The sequence below is a fragment of the Stegodyphus dumicola genome, chromosome 10, assembly GCF_044657685.1.
Source record: "Stegodyphus dumicola isolate Sdum_Otavi_A_Nest chromosome 10, ASM4465768v1".
Classification (NCBI taxonomy): Eukaryota; Metazoa; Arthropoda; class Arachnida; order Araneae; family Eresidae; genus Stegodyphus; species Stegodyphus dumicola.
The window spans coordinates 116,166,298-116,187,196 of NC_140777.1; the positions used below are offsets into that span (position 1 = coordinate 116,166,298).

The 20,899-nt window shown below is 33.4% G+C and overlaps 1 protein-coding gene across 3 annotated transcripts in view; it reads left to right on the top strand.

The window, feature by feature from the left end:
* The window catches only part of LOC118199392 (uncharacterized), a 61,384-nt gene extending 42,809 nt beyond the window's left edge, over positions 1-18,575 (top strand). For all 3 annotated transcript variants that reach the window (XM_035371238.2, XM_035371239.2, XM_035371240.2), the window contains one exon: positions 16,669-18,575. In XM_035371238.2, coding sequence (XP_035227129.2) covers positions 16,669-17,785 — 1,117 coding nt within the window. In that variant the 3' untranslated portion in view covers positions 17,786-18,575. The remainder of the gene's footprint in view (positions 1-16,668) is intronic.
* Positions 18,576-20,899: the final 2,324 nt, after the last annotated feature.

Genomic DNA, 20,899 nt, shown 5'->3' on the forward strand with positions numbered 1-20,899 from the left:
TAGTAGAAGTTAAAAATCAATTATATTTAATTAAGGAATGTGAACTGTACTCAGGAGCTGGTTGACTTTGTATTTAATAACAAAGATTATCATCACAAAGATATTTACTTTATTATATATTTATTAATCATTTTGTTGCTGTAGAGGAACGATCTGGCTCCAAAACATTTTAAATTCTCAATCACAAAGCTGTAAGATCTGTTACCAAGTACACAAAAGAAAAGAATACTCAATTCAAATTAGGTCGAGAGTATAACGCGCTAGTAGCGCCTCCTGTCGGCAACTCTTAAATCACTACTGAACATACTCCCGACCTTGAAACCTTACGGGTTTCAAAATATTACAATTAGTATACACTGTTTTAAAGCACAATATAATAACAAACAATTGTAAGCAATAGCAATACAATGGTTAAATTTTTAAAATACACATTAAATCATAGATGCAATATAAACACTATAAAGAAACACATTACAATACATAAATCTAATTACAATTCACAGGAAGAACACAAATGTCTCTCACATTTCTTTTTAACATTTTACCACCTGGTAATACTATGTTAATCACTCGAACTTTTTTATCTTTTCCAAAAATTATTTCTGCAATTCTACCTGTTAACCATTTTGTACTGGGCATATGCTCATCCTTGACTAACACAAGGGAACTCACCTTAACATTATCTTTAGCAAACATTCATTTACTACGTTGTTGAAGGTTATTTAAATAGTCTCTCTTCCATAACTTCCAAATTTGTTGACTATATTTCGTTATTTTTTGCCACTTTGAGAGCCTATTTTCTGGTATCTCAACAAGTTGGGGTTCAGCTATTGAAGTTAAAGGCCTCCCTATGAGAAAATGTCCGGGGGACAAGGTTTCAAAATTATCAACCTCGGATGATAAGGGAGTAAGAGGTCTGGAATTTAATACGCTTTCGATTTCTAGAATTACAGTGAGAAATTCTTCAAGAAACACATGAGCATTGCCAATAATTCGTTTCAAATAAAACTTAAAAGATTTCACCCCGGCTTCCCAAAGGCCGCCGAAGTTTGGTGATTTAGGAGGGATAAACTTCCACTCAATGTTTTCACTTAGCAAGTATTTAGTCAGTGTTTCATCTGGGTGTTTAACCAATTTATGCAATTTTCTGAGCTCAATGCTTGAACCCACATAATTCTTTGCATTGTCACTGAATAATTTTGCACATTTATCCCTGCGACTAAAAAATCGTTTCAAACAAGCTATAAAGGCATCTGAAGTAAGATCAGAGACAAAATCTAAATGGATGGCTTTGGTGCTTAAGCATACAAATATGCACACATAAACTTTGTTTGGTTTACCCTTACGCTGATTTTTAAATTTAATGTGGAATGGTCCACAAAAATCAGTTCCAACATTACTAAATGGGTAAGAAGGTGTTACTCGTTCTTTGGGCAGATCACCCATTATCTGAGTCTCAAAAACAGGTTTGTTTTTAAAACAAGTTATACATTGAAAAACAACTTTACGACAAACATTTCTGCCATTTAAGACCCAAAATTTACGTCGAACATGATACAATAATGCATTTGAACAAACATGCAAATATATCTCACAATTATTAAAGTTAATGGATGCTTATCTGGCAGAACAATTGGATTTTTCTCATATGTACTGAGGTCAGAATGTTTCAGTCTGCCTCCAACCCTTAGAACATTGTCTTTATCTAAAAAACAGTTTAAAGATTTTACCTTGCTGTTGCTGGGCACTGAGGCACCTCTCTCAAGATGTTTTATTTCATCTACAAACTCACCTTGTTGGATTGACCTAAATAAATAGATTTCCGCTCTTCTCAACTCGCTAAATGTAAGGTGACCTGTAAGCTTTTCATTTCTTACATTATTGATAAATCTAAATACATAGCACATAACATGAACGATAGTTAAATAATTATTACTCAAGGAAAGAATATCATCAACTATAGAACTATGATTTAAAACAGTAAAGGCAATAGGAGAATGATCATTAGAGTCATTAGTTTTCTTTAGTTCATCAGAAAAGTCATCTAATGAAATTAGAATGTCATTATTGTCTACCGGAACATCAGTCTTTTCTCTCAAAAATTGGGGTCCATGCCACCAAATGTCACTGTTCAATAAAATGTCAGCACTGACCCCCCTGCTGAGGAGATCAGCTGGATTTTGCTTCCCAGGGCAATGTGCCCAGGTACTGGTATCACTTAAACTCTGTATTTCGTTAACTCTGTTGGCAACAAATGATTTCCATCGTTTCGTAGATAGATCCTTTAATCCAATAGAGAGTTATTTTTGAATCCGTCCAAAAGAACACTAAGGAGGGCTTTTTTAAATCCACTGTTTTCTTGACTTTATTCACTAGTCGGGCGGCAAGCAAAGCACCGAGTAATTCTAGGCTAGGTAGAGTGATTTTCCTTAGTGGTGTCACTCGACTCTTGCTAACCAATAAATTCACTTTGATGTTATTATCCTTCACAACTCTTGCATAAATAGCAGCACCGTAAGCCTTTTGGCTAGCATCGCAGAAGCAGTGTAGTTCTAAGATATCGGTTGGCACTTGTATATTTAAATTGAGCACGTTTCTAGGAACTCGTAACTTTGAAAGATCAGGAATCTCAGAGCACCACTGAAGCCATATTTTTGTAGATCTACAGGTATTTCTTCATTCCAAGAAATTTTCTTCATCCATAAGACTTGTAGAATGAACTTTGCACGAATAGTAAACGGCGAAAGCAACCCAAGCGGATCAAAATTCTTTCCAATTGTACGTAGTAGGAATCGTTTGGTACTTTCATTTTTAGACAGACTGTCCACTAGGCTCTGCTTTCCCAATATTAGACAATCTTCAGCAGGATTCCATGACAGTCCCAAAACTTTAATAGTGTTGACTTGTGGCTGTGTATCGAAACCTTCACGTGTCCAAAACTGCATCAATGTATTGTCATTCGTAGTCCATTTTCGTAGCACTATGCTAGCTTGGCTCATTATTGATGTAGCTTGAGTAGAGATCTCAAAAGCATCCGACACATTATCAGCTCCAAAAATAAAATCATCCACATACAAACAGCGGTCTAAGCATTCTGTTGTAGTCGGGAATTCTTCAGAGTGCTTTCTCAGGTGAGTTTTCAAAGTAGCAGTCAAAAGGAATGGACTGCTCGTAACACCAAAAAGAACACGATTAAATCTGTAAACTTGAATTTTACCATTTTCTTCCCACAGAAAACGAACTGCATCTCTGTCCTTTTCGGCTAATAAAATTTGTAGGAAAGCTTTCTCTGTATCTGAAGTAAAGGCGACTTTGTTTAATCTGAAATTAACAAGAATGTCGAATATGTTCGAATTCAGGTTTGGCCCTGACCACAGGCAATCATTTAGACGTAAATGCTTAAAGTTATGACTGGAACTTGCATCAAATACTATTCTCATTTTTGTAGTTGCACTTTCCTCTCTAAAAACTGGTTGATGTGGCAAATAGAACACAGGTTTATCAACAGGTTCCTTAGGACATCTAACTTTCTCTATAATATTCTTATTTTCATAGTCTTTTAAAGTTTCAATATACTGCAAATGAAGATTTGGATCTTTTTGAAGTCTACGCATAAGTAAATTAAGTCTGTTTTTAGCAACGATGAAGTTATTATTGAGCTCTCCCCAATCTCTTTTCCATGGTAATTGAACCTCATACCGGTTATCTTTAAAACGAACAGTTTTTTCAAATGTTTCTAAAGATTGATCTATCTCATTTTCACTGGGATCATCTTTAATTCCTATAGACTCAAGTTGCCAAATTTTTTTAATTTCATTTTCTATATCACTATAATTATTAATTAATCCACAGTGAACTGATCGCGTATTTTCAGTCTCTGAACCTAAAATACTACCATTGGCTATAAAGCCAAAAACAGAATTTTGAAATCTTAGCTCTGAATTGGGTACTTCAACTTGACCGAATTTTAAGATCTGATAAAACACCTCTGCGCCTAATAATGCATCAATTTTTCCTCTTTTATAAAAGTTTGGATCAGCAAACTTAATGTTTTGAGGAAAATGTTCAGTCGGAACTTCTATATTATTTATTGGTATGGAGTCCGAGACTTTAGGCACGCACAAAAATTCTAAACTCATTTCAAAGTCAATACCGTTTGAAATATAAGCACATACTTTATAATTAATATTTATTCTCGTGTTATTTAATCCAGAAACCGCAACAGATATTTTTTCTCTTTTAATCCCTAACGAATTAGCACATTCAATCGTTAAGAATGACGTCATCGCACCTACATCACACAAAGCGCGAACTGATTTTAATTCACCATAACAATCTCTTGATTAAAATATTCGCAGTAGAAAGTAAAACATTTTTGGTCTGATGCATTCCGTTTACAGCTGTGCCGGCGAAACTACTTTCTTTATTGGTGGAAGAAGAGTCATACACAAATTTTTCAGCATTCGGATTGAGACTGACTGTCGTCTTCTGCCCCCCCCCCCCACTTCCGGCTTTGAAATATGAGCACTTTCGGATTTATTTTGTTTTTCATTTTCGAAATGTAATAGCGTTGAATGCTTTCGTGAACATTTTTGACATCGATAATTAGACGAACACGTTCGAACGGAATGGTTTTTCAAACAATTAAAACAAAGCTTATTTCTTTTCACGAATTCACACCTGTCATTGACAGAAAGATTTATAAATTCCGGACACTTATATAATGAATGGAATTCTTCACCACGGCACTTTATGCACTTCAAATTTATGTTTTTCGTATTAGAAGTGGATATAATACTCGTAAGTTTTTTATGTGAAGAATTATTACTCTTTTTTACCTCCTTTATTTTACTGTATTGAAGCGTTCTCGCTTGGCTTTGTAAAAACGAAAGTAATTTTTCAATCGTACCGAATTCTTCCGAGTTTTTTAATTCCTTTTCCCACCAGTATCGAGTCGATTTATCAAACTTATCCACTATCAAATATACAATCATTATTTCCGATAAGTTTTCTACTGTGTAGTTTAAAATATTTAAAGTTCGAATACATTCGTTCGTTACATCAATTAAATTTAGAATAGAACTAGATGTCTCACTAATACTCGGCTGATTCAAAAGCTTTTTTATTATAGCATTTAAAAGCTCACGTTTATTCGAATACCTATCTTCTAAAAGTTTCCAAGCTATATCGAAATTTGTATCCGAAATAGAAATAGACTGTATTACTCTCAGAGCTTCGTCCTTATAATGAAAAGATGCATTGTCATGCAATACAAAACATCTGGAATACGTTTTCTGACTGAAAACGTAAGATTAAAAGTCATCTGCTTAATTCACAGCCATTTAAAAGTCAATTACTCGGGCAATTGCAGAATCGTTTTGATCCTGAGCTTGTAAAACAAAAATAATATTACTAGATTTAAACTTCCGAGAACGTTCCTTCTTTAGCTCATATTCCAAGAATATTAAGTGAATACAATTATTGCAAAAGAAATTGAATATTCATTTGCACTACGGCTTGGTAGTTTACTAACGAGTTAACAAAACTTAAATTCTGCTTTTTGTGTCTAAGAATACAACAATATTTTAAATATTTATAATAGCTTTTAAATATTGCAATCTCATTGCATTACTCGAAATAGATTTGTTTTCTATTACACTAGCTTTAAACATTATCCAATTCTCTATTTTACCAATGAATGTTGGTACCGATAGCGTCGGTAACTTAACATCCGAAAACACATTTGAATTATTATTACTTGGCACAGAAGAAACAGAATGTTCAGAATTCATCTTATTTTTTACTACTGCTAATTTACGTTTAATCATCAATAGCAACTTATCAACAATATCATCTGTATCTTCTTTATAATTAATAAAGTTATCCAATTCTTCGGGTTTACATGTTTCGAAAATTGAATAAAATACAGATTTAAGTTCGTTAGAAATTTCATTAGTTTTGGTTTCAAATAGCTGCAACGCAACTGAATCTGAAACATCTAATGACGAAACAACTTTTTAACACTCTTTTTCTAGTTTTTAGAGCTTCCATATTTATAACAATTATACTCTTCAAATTTAATAGAGATTAAAATGGGAGAGCTCACGTTCGATTCTCGACGGACCACTTGAACTGTACTCAGGAGCTGGTTGACTTTGTATTTTATAACAAAGATTATCATCACAAAGATATTTACTTTATTATATATTTATTAATCATTTTGTTGCTGTAGAGGAACGATCTGGCTGCAAAACATTTTAAATTCTCAATCACAAAGCTATAAGATCTGCTACAGCAAGTACACAAAAGAAAAGAATACTCAATTCAAATTACGTAGGTCGAGAGTATAACGCGCTAGCAGCGCCTCCTGTAGGCAACTCTTAAATCACTACTGAACAGAATGATCATCTAAGTTTAGAAACAGCGTACTGTAATAGCAATTCAATTATTGGCGCCGTATCTTTCATGTTACTCCCGATTGGCAAGCTATATGATTTTTAACGAGTATTCGGGTTTTGCTAGTAACTTCACTTGGAAATCGCGCTTAAACTAGGTTAGTTGGTTATTTGAACATAGAAAGGACATGGGAGCTATTTGGTTAAGATGCTTTCATAGAGAACCTTTGTAAAGAGAACCTAGAAAACGAAAACCAACCATGCAGCCTGGGTTAGACTTCTCAACAAACAATTAGTATTTAACAATCTTCAAATGCTAGGCAACTGATGAGGCTCCAATTTAATATTTTATTTATAAATATTTAAAATATTGTTGTATTCTTAGACACAAAAAGCAGAATTTAAGTTTTGTTAACTCGTTAGTAAACTACCAAGCCGTAGTGCAAATGAATATTCAATTTCTTTTGCAATAATTGTATTCACTTAATATTCTTGGAATATGAGCTAAAGAAGGAACGTTCTCGGAAGTTTAAATCTAGTAATATTATTTTTGTTTTACAAGCTCAGGATCAAAACGATTCTGCAATTGCCCGAGTAATTGACTTTTAAATGGCTGTGAATTAAGCAGATGACTTTTAATCTTACGTTTTCAGTCAGAAAACGTATTCCAGATGTTTTGTATTGCATGACAATGCATCTTTTCATTATTCAATAACTAGTCGGAGAACCGCTTGTGTTCCAAAAATAAGTATGTGTACTCAATCGTCCTGCATGTTCTTCAAATTTGTCTTCTTGCGATTTTTTTTCTTTCAAAGGAAAGTTTTTTGACATTGAAGAGACAAAAGGAGTATGATATCTACTTTTAGAGGCATGTCAAAAACAGATCTCTACAAGCTTTCTCTTCTATTACATGTTGTGCAGTCAGACAAAAAGTTGAAACAGCGTAAATTCTATAATCTATTTTTATTACACTCTGATTACTTAATTAGCATACAGTGAATATATACTAAATCTTTTACTTCAGCTTAAGTAATTCGGAATTTTTGACGGAATTGTTGTCGGAACTAGGACTTAGAAGATAAGTCAAATTAAATATTTCGATAACTCAATAAATTCAAGGTCGAAGTTTCAATATTTTTTTAAGAGGGAGGGGAAATTTTTTCAGTTTTGGTCCATTATCCTAAGTATATTTGCTTCGATTCTTTATTTTTCCATAAAAGCGAAAATTTTACGCATGGTGTACATATAACGCATAGCTTCAAATTAAAATTTAATAATATACAGTGTGGTTATAATTAATGTTCCACATTGAAACGGTCATAAAAGGGAAACTACTGGATCTAATGTTATCAAACTTGGTAATCGTGTAAAGGAGGTCATGGGAATTTATTTTCCGCGAAAAAAAGGAAGTTCGAAACCTCACCACCAGGGGGAAATGGCGCTGTATGCAGTATTGTTAAACGAAATATGGGTCGGAATTTAACTTAACCTTTTGTTACACGGGTTTAATATGTTGTATATCATTAAGAAACTTGAAGTAAGCAAATTACCATTTAAAGGCGTAAAATTCGATAAAAGTCGAGCGCGCCATCCGTATAAGTGAGAAATTCGTCCGTGAAAACCACGAATTAGCGATTAGAAAATGTAAGATCGCAAATCACTCGCACAAGTACAATCTGGAAATCGTTTTCTTACAGATCGCTAATTTGTAATTTTTGAAGTCTGAATTCGGCCCTAAAACATGAAGATACTGATTCAAAACGCTTTCAATCAATTTAGGCCAAAGAAATCCCTCATGTTATCTATCTAGTTCCATTGCATTCTTCTAATGCATTCCATTGCATAACAGTCATTCCACACCGTATGGTGTCGAATGACAGCTAGTTTTACAACTGAACCATTCTTCTCTAAAGAGCAGTAGACAGCTGGACCACTGTGATTGCAGCTCACTTAGAGTCAATGTTAAAATGTTTCGTGATACATGAACTGCAGTAACGTGGCATTTTAGATACTACGATTTTTATGCAGGGCTGCGCCACACCTCACGTGTGTCGCATAGTTACTTAGGCAACATTTCACGAATGAACGTCTTATAAGCCGACACTTCCCCTCTTCCCACCAGATCTCAACCTCTGTGACTTTTGGCTATGGGGTTATCTCAAAAGCACTGTTTATGGTGATAATCTAAACAATTTGGCAGAAATGAAAAATGTGATACACTGACATGTCCGTAACATTCCTCCTGATATGCTAAGAGCTGCTGTTGAGAATGCAGTAACAGGATTTAACTTGCTTTCGGAAACTGCTGGACGCTGCATTGAACATGCTTTGTAACACGTTTCGGAAACTATTAAACACATTTTAAACATACGTTTTCATATCTTATTTCGTTTAACAATATTGCATACAGCGCTATTTTTCCCCTGCTGGTGAGTTTTTGAACACTTTTTTTTTTTTTTCCTTTTTCTTCGCGGAAAATAAATTCCTATAACCTCCTTTACACGATTCCCAAGTTGATAGCATTTGGTCCGGTAGTTTTCCTTTTATGACCATTTCAAAGTGGAACTTTAATTATAACCACCATGTAAATTAAACTTTAAAAGTTTGACAGTTTGGTTCAAGTCCCAGCTTTAAAAAATATATATATAATTATAATCTTTTATATTAATTCGCTTAGAAAGAATGTTTTAAGAAGCTAATTTTTCACTCGCGTTATAGATTGTATAAAAAAAAACATGATCTTTAATATGATTTAGATTGTTTCAGCCGATATAAGAATCGGGTCACTCGGCAATACAGAATAAACCCTGCTGGACTGTTTTATTTCTTTGTCATTTAGCAAAAATCATTTAATTAAAATATTTATCCTTTGGACTTCGCTTTAAACTTTATTTATAGTTAAAATGACTAGAAAATGAAAAACTGTCTTCAGCTGAAACGCAATTCATGCAATTGATATATTAAAAAATTGACAAGAATGCAAAATTTATGGAATTCTAGCAATCGAAAAATCTTAATTTTCTTGTGTGAGCGCTGAAAATAACTGTAGAAGGAAAGAAGAAAATTAGGGAGAAAAGTAAGCAAAATTTTGCAGGGAAATTTGGCTGTCAGACATACCAAGATGTTCAAAAAGTTGGACGCTTTCGAATATACTTTCAGGATACTTCAAAGAATTTAGGTGTTCAAAGAGAAAACACTTGGACGTGTACACCAGCAAATACCATCAATTGAGCTTGTTGCAAACAGAAAAGACAAAAATGATATCATTGCAGATTAAAGTGAAGAGCGACTGGTTTTAGACTATATGGTTGTATAAATTTAAATTACGTTATAGAACATCATACGTATCATAAATGGAGAATCCCATGATTTTCTCATTCGAATTATTTGAAGATTCAGGAGTTTATCCAGTGATGTATGTGGATGTCACCTAAAGATGTTTTTTTTTTCCTCCTGATGAAATAGTGGTCGAGCGGTAAAGTCGCTGAACACTGGTAGTTCGGTCCGAGGTTCGAATCCCGCGCACGGGCGTTTCGCGGTTTTCCCCATGTCTAACGTGTATGCGAGCCAGTTTTCCTTAGAAAGTCCTCCACGGAGGCATCCCTCCCCTTTGACGGATAGCCGTAGTGTGCTTTGTCATAATTAAATAAACCAAAACCTCTTGATGAAACCAGTCTTTCCTTTCATCTCATACTTTCAAAATGTTTATCTTCTAAAGACTGATAAAGGCTCTGACCAAATACTGATGAAATGGATTGAATTGGATTATTAAGTTACGGCAAAGCAGGGCTATCTGCCTAAAAGGAAGGATGCCTTCGTGAAGAAACTTTCTAAAGGAAACCAGCTGGCATACACGGTACACATGAGAAAATCCACGAAACCGCCCATGCAACCAGCCCGTTTATCGGGATTCGAACCCCGGAGTGAACTACCAGTGTTCAGCGACTTTACCGCTCGGCCGTTTGTGGGTCTCTATGAAATGGAAGGCGATAACTTTATTTAAAATGATTGTCAGAAATACCAATATATTTCGAAAATTTCGATACTTTTTAATATACTTGCAGAATGCCTAAAGAAAAAGAGCAAGGATAAAGTAGAATGCCTGAAGAAAAAAAGAAGAAAAAATAAATTTTTGCGTAAAATTTAGTATTTGTATTTTTTTTAAATTTAAAACCTTTTAATCTTATGATATTTGATTCTTGCGATTTCAAAAATAAAATATTTGACTAAAATATGAATAGCATTTTCAGAAACCAAATGTAGTATAAAACTGTAAAGCAATGAGCACAATGATAAAACTGTTTAAAGCAGTGTATGCAATTCATCCTAAGTTAAAATGTCGGTTATACATCCCTCTTATTTATATATATCTTTTCTGAACGGAACATTGAAAGGCGTGTTAATTGTCCTTTACTGTATTTTCTCTTTTAATATATGCAGTTTTCAAACGCATCGTAGTCTGGGTTACAAAGTATTCTTCCGAAAGAAACGCAATTCAAATAAATAAAATCAAATTCTGGAAAATTTATATTAAAATATATTTAAAATGCTCAGTTCGAAGGAATAAATAGAAAATTCTAAAACAATTACCTGAAGGGACAATGCAACACAAACAATTAAAATAAAAGTATAAAAATTTAAAAATTACCTAAAATAATAACTATGACAAAAATATATATAAAGAAAACTATTTGAAAAAAAAAAAAAATAAACGATGCACCTTTATTTACGCAGTTCGAATAGGTAAATAGAAATTTTTAAAACAGTTATTCGAAAAAAACCATGCAACGCAAGCAATTAAAATGAAATTCGAAAAGAAAAAAATACTTAAACTAATAACAGTTATAATTAAAAACATAATATAAAGAATATTATTTGGAAAAAAGGAACGATGGTGGCATTTTTCCCTCTCACGGGAAAGGAAACTAGGTTGCCATATATTAAGAAGTTCGCCAGGTGAATACTTGGCGCAAACTGAAAAAATGTGCTAACATAAATTTTTGAATTTCTCCGTAAATTTCGCTCCAAATTTTACAAAATTTCATATTTAGGCGTAATTTGAGTTGTAGAATCGAAATATGTAAAAAAATTGGTATGTTATATCATAAAAAGTCTGAATTTGTGTCAAAATACCTATGTTAGAATAGTGCTATACAGTCAAAAGTCGTTAATTCGGACACCCATAATCCGGAATAATCTATAATCCGGACCTCAAAGCTACAAACTTTCTGCGCATGCGTCGCATTGACGCATGTGCATTGGCGTTTACGCCTGCGCGTAAGACCTTTACGGCTGCGAATATGCGTGAGCGCATGCGCATAATACGTTTACGCTTGCGCGTTTAATGTATAACGGACGGTATAAACTAAGCTAAAATTATATAATTCAGTCAATAATGTTGCAGATTGCGTTGTTCCTTAATCTTCGAATTGGATCCGGCTTATTATTTTTTGCAGACTGTTAGAGCAATTTTATAAAAGTAAGCTTGAACTTTCGATTATGTCAAATAGAATTTCCGATATATATTTACTAATATGTAAAGGATCTAAAGCGAAAGTATGTTTTGAAATCCGAAATCTGGTTATCAATTTCACGCTGCTCGGCGGGGGGAACGCAACGGCGGGCGCGTAATGAATTGGAAGTTGATTTGTCAGCACTATCCTTATCTTCAGCGCAGATGTTTTATTTTATTTGGCTTATAATTCCTTACTAAATGTAGTATTTCATCTCGATGTACTCCGTCTTTGATATGATTTAAATCAAGTTCCTCGTCATTATAATTCGCTTCCGATAGTGAAGAAAGTGACGCAGAGGTTATCGAAAACGAAAAAATTTCGATTGACAAATTAGTCGGTATTCTTGATTTAGCAATTATAGGACTTGAACATCGGAACTTTGTAATTAAACAAGAAATTATGTCTGTTTAATAAAATTAAGGGAAAGTATTATCACATGAAACGAAGTAACTTAAACAACTTACATTGAAAGAAATGTTTAATAAAGTAAACAAATAAATATTAAGCTTTTTGTTTTTGTAAATTTTGATACCCTTTAGATCATAATTGTTCTTTATTTCATAAATTACGGTGTCATATTTTTAATTTTATAAGTTCTGCATGCCATCTTACCAGATTTAAAGTGATGATCTATAATCCGGAAAAATCGATAATCCGGAATCGCCGAAGTCCCGACGAGTCCGGATTAACGACTTTTAACTGCATATAAATCTAATATATATCCTAAGTCGCGCTTTCGAGACATGAATTTTGTCAATCGGCCCAGTAGAACGGAAGATATAGAACTGTCCTTTTTTTTTTTTTTTTTTTTTTTTTTTAAGAACTAGAGAAAAAATGACATCGTGAAACCAAAAGGTTATGACCTTGATGAAAATCTACTCTCTTTTGCATTTTTTGTCATGCTTTAAATTTATTTATGTTGTATAATAATGTTCATCTTCGTCTTCTGACGCTCGATTCTTTTTCTGTGAAAAAGGCTGAACTCGCAAAACTCTTTGAAGGGGAAAGAGGATATGTAAGATAAAAAGCGTATATAGCAAAGCTCCAACTTAATTTCATTTAATTCTCTATTTTAATTTGGTTATTCTCTCTTTCTATTGTAAAAAAAGCAACTGCTTATACTGAATCACTCTAAACTGCATCATTTAAAAACTAATCTGTGTCATATTATCCTTGCATAATGCTCATAACTCAGATGCTTACACAACACTTTAGTCAATAATTATTTCAAATTTGGAAACCGAAACGTATTATTAACCAGAAGGCATTAAATGTAACTTAAAGTTTCAAAGGTAATGGTTTTCGAGCTGGAGAAATATATTAAGAACTTTTAAAAAGTGTATTCTATTTCAATACATTCGCAAGTGCGAAACTACAAATTTAAACAAAAATCTTTAAAGATATTATTTTCTTTTTCAGAAACATTTTCTTCATCTAATTTCAAAAAAATTCTTTAAAGAAATATCGCCAATTTATTTTCGTTTCTTTTCTTTTCGATGCAGCATTTTTTCTACCTTGATGTAAGTTCTATATTCAATCCTATCAGAATTGTCTGTAATCCAAATGACACGTTTAGAGTTTGAAATCCGTCGCTTAGAAGGTGTTACATTTGAGAACAAGTCTATTCTTTAGCCCTTGTTACTGTACATTAAAAATAAATGCAATATAGTGCTATAAGTTTTGAATAATGCAATAATGCAATATAGTGCTATAAGTTTTTGCTATAAGTTGTGAATATTGCTGGGTAGTTGAGGATATTTTAGAATAGCTAATTTCTTATGGATTATCAAGATGATTAAATAAATTTAACTTTTACTTCCTACTTTTAAACCGCAGGCGATACCAAAGCATATTATCACACAAGGGACTATCCCAATGCAAACGTTGATCTGTAAAGTACAGTGGCGGCTCGTGGCTAAAATTAGTGGGGGTGCTGTTCCAAAAAATTTTAACATTTGTTTTCAAATTATGTAAAAGGAAACAAACATGTATAAAAAGAAAATTTATTTTGAAACTTCATTAAATCTTACAAGAAAAAAATTAAACATTTCTTAATTACTTTAACCAAAATTATTACAGTTCAATCTTTGTCTAGTCATTTAAAAATGAAATCCATTCCTCTTGCTTTAATTTGCGCGAATAGATCAATAATTTTCTCCTTGATCTCTGGATGACAACTGAGGAAATTTTTCTTTATTGAAAGCAATGCAAGCGCATTTAGTCTTTCCGAATTCCTAGTGCATTTTAGAAAAGTTTTCATTCTTTTCAATTTTGAAAAGCAGCGTTCTGCCTCTGATGTAGTCATGGGAACTCTCAAGAGAATTTTTATCAGTTTCGTAATTTCACCAAGAACATCATCTAGATTATTTTCGAAGATAAATTTCAATAGCTCAATTAATTTGCAGTATTCATGGATATCAGACCTACAATAGAATACTTTTAGTTCAGTTTCAAGCTTTTCTTTGCCAATCATTGGATATGCTTCAGTGGTCAGTATTATTTCTTCTGTAGAATGGTCATTCCTAAAACTAAGCATTTCTTGTTAAACAATTTAGCAGCTGCTAAGTGTTTAGTGGAAGAAAATCTGTGCATTATATCAATACATAGTATAACGTCACATATTTCCTTAGCTTCTGCCATCAGTGTCTTTGAAAAATTTATACAGTACTTTGAGTTTCTTAATTCTAAAATAGCAGTTTTGAAAACTTTAAACAAACTAATTTCTCTGGATTGCATTTAGTTGTATATTTTTTCAAGAGGTATCTGATAAAAAATCTCTAACCAAAACTTGAAATTATCATCATTTAGATATTTTAAAATTCCTGTTGCTTTTGCAATACTTTGATCTGCATTTGATGTTGACTGAATTTCAGTAAGACAATTTTTTAAAAGTTGCAAATTTTCATGACCTCTGTTTATGGTCCGTATGATGAAGTTCCAGACCTTGTGGAGGAATACCACACGCGCGGAGTAAAAAAAAATCACGTTTTCAGCAACATTCCAGAATTTCGGCACTGCAAGAGCGACACTGCTCTTCTCTCTAACTCGGCTCGCGTGCTGGTTTCTGTGTGCGCATGCGCAGAACAGCTAAATACGACATTGCTGGAACTGTGAAGCGCGCAGTTCCCAAACAAAGACTTTTCGTACCTTTTTCACAAAGTGGGGGATGGCTACTGACATTAAGCTTAAGGATTATGTATTGTAAAAGTATAAAGAAGGAATTAAAGACGAAAGGGCACAGTCTATTAAATAATAATAAGTGGAAATAGGGGGTGCTGCAGTTTCACAGTGCTTTTTACGAGCCCCCACTGGTAAAGTATTATCTTAGAAGAAAATAGTTTAACTATGGCGTTTATAAATAGGATGATAAATTATTTTTGAATTTCTATGTTGTTGTCGTATTTTGTATTCTTTTATTTATTTAGGTAATTTTGTGTTTACCTTGTGTTTAGTCTAATTAGTGGCCATATGTCTTGTATTTAAGTGTTTATTTGTTACATAGAATTGTAGATCTTTTAATTCCGTGTTGAACAGTTTTGGAATTGTAACAATAGTTTACTTAGAACTCGATACACAGGCAATATTGTTCCTGAGGAACCTTGGTGTGGTGTAGCCAAAGGTGGCGAAAACACGTTTTCGGAGCCCTACGACCTTTCGGAGCCTCACGACCTAAATTTTGTTTATTAAATAATATACAAATTTTGTAAATTATTTAATAAACAAATTTTATTTAAAGTATATTTTATTCCGTTAATATTTTTTTTTAATTTCGTTAAAAAACATTCTTGTCCGTCAGATTGTGTATGCAGCACGCGGGCAATTTCAGTTTGAGACCACTGTCGTAGAGGATTTTGTATATTGAGTTTAACAGCGTATGCCTAGCACATGGGGAGGATTTCAAAAACGGTTTGTGTAACTAGTCAAGTCATCCAAAACTGAAACCAGAGGACGAATAATATAGCGAATATAAAACAAAATGTATGGTAACATGTCTATCGGAAATTGTAGATATATGCTATTTTTAAATATTTTGAAATTTTGCTCTTGAATTATATGTGGCGTAAATGCGAAGAAAGGGATATTTAATAAATAAAGTTAAAAAGACAAAAAGTTGATAATAAAAAGATTTTAAAAAGTTGTGTAGGTCATCTTGATAAGAAAACTGCACATTGTTAAGATGAACTGAGATAAGACTGAAAACAATTATAGCAACAATCATCATATATAGGGAGTTTTGAAAATAAGCTGCTGTTAAAGATTTTGTAATTTTGTTGTTGAGTTTCATGTGGCGAAAGTGCGAAGAAACTGATGTTTAATAATAAAGTTAAAAAGACAAAAACAAGTGTTGTGTAGGTCATATTGTTAATAAAATTGAGTATGGATATAATGAGCTGAGAAAGGGTGGAAAAATAGCAATACATATATATATATATAGAGAGAGAGAGAGCAACAGTTAACACTCTATTGGGAATTGAAAAAATATGCTGCTGTTAAAAATTTTGTTATTTCTTGAACTTTGTGCCGCAAGCATGTTTGATAATAAAATGAAAAACACAAACACAGTTGTGTTAGCAAAGTGAGTTTAAGAGCAAACTGGTAAACTAGAAGCTCAGCGAGAGCATTAAAAACCTTAACAAACCGTATGGTGTGACGTGAAAATCTGATTTTCTTTTCTTTTCCTTTCTTTTTTTTATATTTATAAGTAATTTGAGTTTAATTTTAGGGAGCACTGTTTAAAAATAAAATTTTCATTTCAGGTATATGAAACAAGGCCTTAAAGATGTGACTACTAGTTCTTATGATAGCTCAGAAACTGGAAAACTAATATGCGAAGCCAGGGCCAGCGAATTTCAGGAATATTACATGGACTGGGTGAAGAAAGTATCTTATTCTCGAGATAATACGTTTGAAGTCATTTTTCCAGCCTTAAGCATAAACAAATCTGTCCTTGACAGAAAATGGGAAGCACTAGTGTCACAGCATCTGCATACATTTTTGCATTCCGACCTTTTTAAAAGTACACCTCCAGAATTTGTTTTACACGCACTGAAGCAAAAATTGCTTCCTTTAAGTTCTGAAGCTGAACTGCTGGAAGGTATAATCATATGGCTCAGTGAACCTAGTAATATATCATTTCGTGATGTTTTACTGAACGAAGTGGCAGTAACTTCCCTAACGTTAGGAGAATTCGATTATATTTGTGAAAAATACCCGGATTTTTTCTCTGAAATGGAACGGCGTGGCCTGAAAAATCATATCCAATACGGAGACATGAATGTACCATGTTGGTGCGAAACATCTCGTAAATCTAATAAAATGCTTTCGGTTTTTGAACAATGGGCAAAATGTCTTTCTTCAGATCAGCACGACATGAACTTGATTAGATGTTGCGATAAAGTTAATTTGGATAAATGTCATCAGATTTCACAGGCAGAAGTTACTTTACGTTACGAACCCTTCTCGATTAACACTCGCTTAAGATTTCGCTATTTTAATTCTTTGGCTGTGATTAAACTTGGTTTTGGCACTGATTATTCCCAAGATTTTAGGATCGAACTCTTTTCGAAAACAAAGGATTTTCCTAAGAAAATGCTCGGATTCAAGTTATATTCTACTTCCACAAATTTTTGTTTAGTGTTGTTTAATCTACTTGAAGCTACCAGTGATAAAAATGTTATTTTGGATATTCATTTTAAAGCATCCTCAAGAGAAAAATTATTTGCCATCGCTCAGTGGAATGGATATCATCCATATATCACAATAAAAGATGATAAAATTCCTTGTTTCCGAAAAGGTGGTGAATGGAGGTTTATAATTTCGGAACTTGTCTTTTTTCCGAGATGTTTCTTACTTAGAAATGATAATGATATGTAGATCTTGTGCGTCACCCGTCAAAATAGTCCACAACTAAGTAGCCTGAAGAAAACACCCCATTGCAAAATAATCTATACATAACTATGCGAATATCGACTTTTTGTAGCATTCGACAAAATTCGACCAGCTTTAGTACCTAAAAATAAACAAACATATTTTCTGTACTTTATACACATTTAAAAAATAAGGCGTGTATAACCAATAAAAAATAAAATCAGTGTTTATTGGCACCCGTGTTTCAAGATTATTGTGATACTTAAATACTTTTTCCTGCAAAACGGGTAACTCTTATTTAAATTATATAACAATTATAATTTAGAGTATAGGCCACAGGATACGAAACTTCTGAATGCCGCGATAATCTATATGCGGAAATTATTACTTCGGCCGCTTTGAGCTGTTTTGCCGAGGGCTATTTGATTGTAGATTCTTTGCCATGCGCTAATATGTCAGGGTAACGATCTTGTAATATTTACAGATTGCTTCATAAGGCTAAAAACATTTTATATATAAGTGTTGATATATGCCTTTCTTGCACTTTTTAATAATCTTCAGGAATAAATTTAAGCAGAAATTCCATGATTAAGTTTAAACATCATTCTTTGTATAAATGTACACTGATTTAGTTTTCCAGTGATAATTTTGTTTACATTTTGTTACAAAAAATTTACATTTTGTTGCAAAAAATTATATTTAAAACATCTAAAATGTTTTGTTGTAATTCGAAAATTGCGAAGAGAAATGATGTAAAGAAATCTCTACATATAATAAAAGAAAGAGTTTGTCTGTATGTGCGTGTGTGTCTTTCGTTCGCGCTTGCGCGGTAAACTAATAGACCCACGGTATTGTAGCTCTCTTCAGTTTTGAAAAAAAAGAATTTAGGAAAAAAAATTTTCAAATGACACAAATGCTTGCCAACTTCACGTTATAAAAAAGAGCCAACTTCACGTTATAGAAATATTCTTGCCTTTTATCTAATTTGACGGATGGTTCTAATTTACGTGTTACTAGAATAAGGGTAAAAAGAGCGTAGATTCATTTATTACTTATTAGAAATTAATTATCAGAATGTTTCTATATCATACAATAAATATTTCGAGACACACTGAAGAACATTTTTGCCGAAAAGTGATAAACGCAGTGTGTTTATTTGAAATTTTTTTAACTGTTCTCATGCCGAAGTTTTCTTTTTGAAAGTTCTTGTGTATGGCATGAAAATGGAGATAGCACAAATAGCCAACAGATGACATCATCAGCTGTTAGGATTATAAACAGCGCAGAAGACTCGGTGCTGGGAACAGGGAAGGATTCAACAAAAGGATTGAGCAGAGAAAAAATCCAAGGCGCAGAAGGATGGATAGAGTGTTGAACTGCAAGAGTGAGAGACAATTTTAAAGCAGTGTCTTCAGCCGAAAGAACTAAGAAGTGAAATAGATGCAAAAAACAGGAAGTGAAAGTAGGAAATCTCTGTCTGCGTTTTCCTGATATAATCAATTCACTCTATAAATCACGGTTGTCGAAGGAGAAATAAACAGCTCTCCTTGCCTCATAGTTGCAGACACTGGTACTAATGAGATTTACTGTGCGAACACATAGTTCGGGAAATGGACAGAAATCTTCTGTGCATGGGTCCACCCTTGACTCTAGAAACTCTCAACGCTTCAGTGTACGAAAGAATGAATGTACAAATCTGTGAAATTGATGAGCACACAATATATGTGTTCGATGTAATAAAACCATGCATTGTTGAATTTTTTAAAGAAATATAGGTATCGTTTAGAAATAAAAAATAATGATCTGTGAAGCTTTGATTAGAGAGGTTATCGTTGTTTGGAATGAATGAAATGTATTGCTGCAGCCATAACATTGAGGAAGAATCTGTAACATAATTTCTGTTAAGCTGTTTAATAGTTTGTAGCGTTGCGCGCCTCCAACTTGCACGCAACCAAGAGGTGACTGTGAAAACTGGATAAAAGAGAGTCTTGTTAAGGGTTTAAGTCCCTTTTTATTCAACGTAATAAATTACAAGTGCGTGCTCTTGACGCTCACAAACTGCGCCAACTCGGCGGTCAAATAAAAATAATAACCTGAAAAGAAACTAAAGACAAGACTCTAACTACGAGGCTCTCTAAAAGTAACTAACTCACCGCGTTTTACAATACCGCTGCTAATTCAGCAAACTTGAAGATCACTTGAACGATTAACACTACTTCCAGGCAAGCACACAGGCCGAAACGCGGGGTTCTTCAATTTCTGGCCAACTACACCCGCGCTCGTGAAGTAAGAATATCACACCTTGAACTCGTTTCCTTTCTATTTAAATCAGAATACTTCCGCTGATAATTTGAATCCTTGCGCGTTCTACTAAAATTTACATACTTTGGCATTGGCAGTTCCAGGGGAAAGTAAGGCTTGACAGGAAAGATAGTTTAAACTTAAAATAAGTGTTAGTTAAAATAAATATAAACCCTACAAGTTAAATAGATGTGCTGATTTCAAAACTGTAGTTAGGTTTCTTCTACCATGCCAAGTTTTTGCTGTAAACCTTATGTGAATGTAATTACTCTCTACGGTATCGAGTATGGTCATAGGAAATGATACTGCTATGCTATTGGCTAACATAAACCCTGCGATTGGCGCCGGTTGAATGAGGCCGTAGGAACGCCTGAAATACTGTAGTGAGACATAGTGTGTCTCTCTGATTATAGTAAGGCGCATTCGGACGTGGAGTCCGAGTTCTTATTTAGATACAAAGTTAGCAGTGTTTAGTTTTCCGCATGTCTGCGTCTGCGAGTTCGCGTCATAAGCGTTTAATATGTGGCTGTCAAAGATATTTTTTACCATTCCACTCAAAGACAAACATCAGTACATTTGTCAGGAAAGCTTATTTTGTCTATTTCAAAGTGAAAATTGGTGATCAAGATAAAGCATGAGCTCTTCACAGTGGCGTAGCAAGCATAACTGGCGCCCGGGGCAAAATACCTTTTTGACGCCACCCCCACAAAAAAACTTTCAGTAATATAATGTATAGAATATATTCGTAATAAGAAAATAATGCAAATAATAATAAAATGCTAAATCTGCCATAAAATACTCAAAAATATATTAAGAATA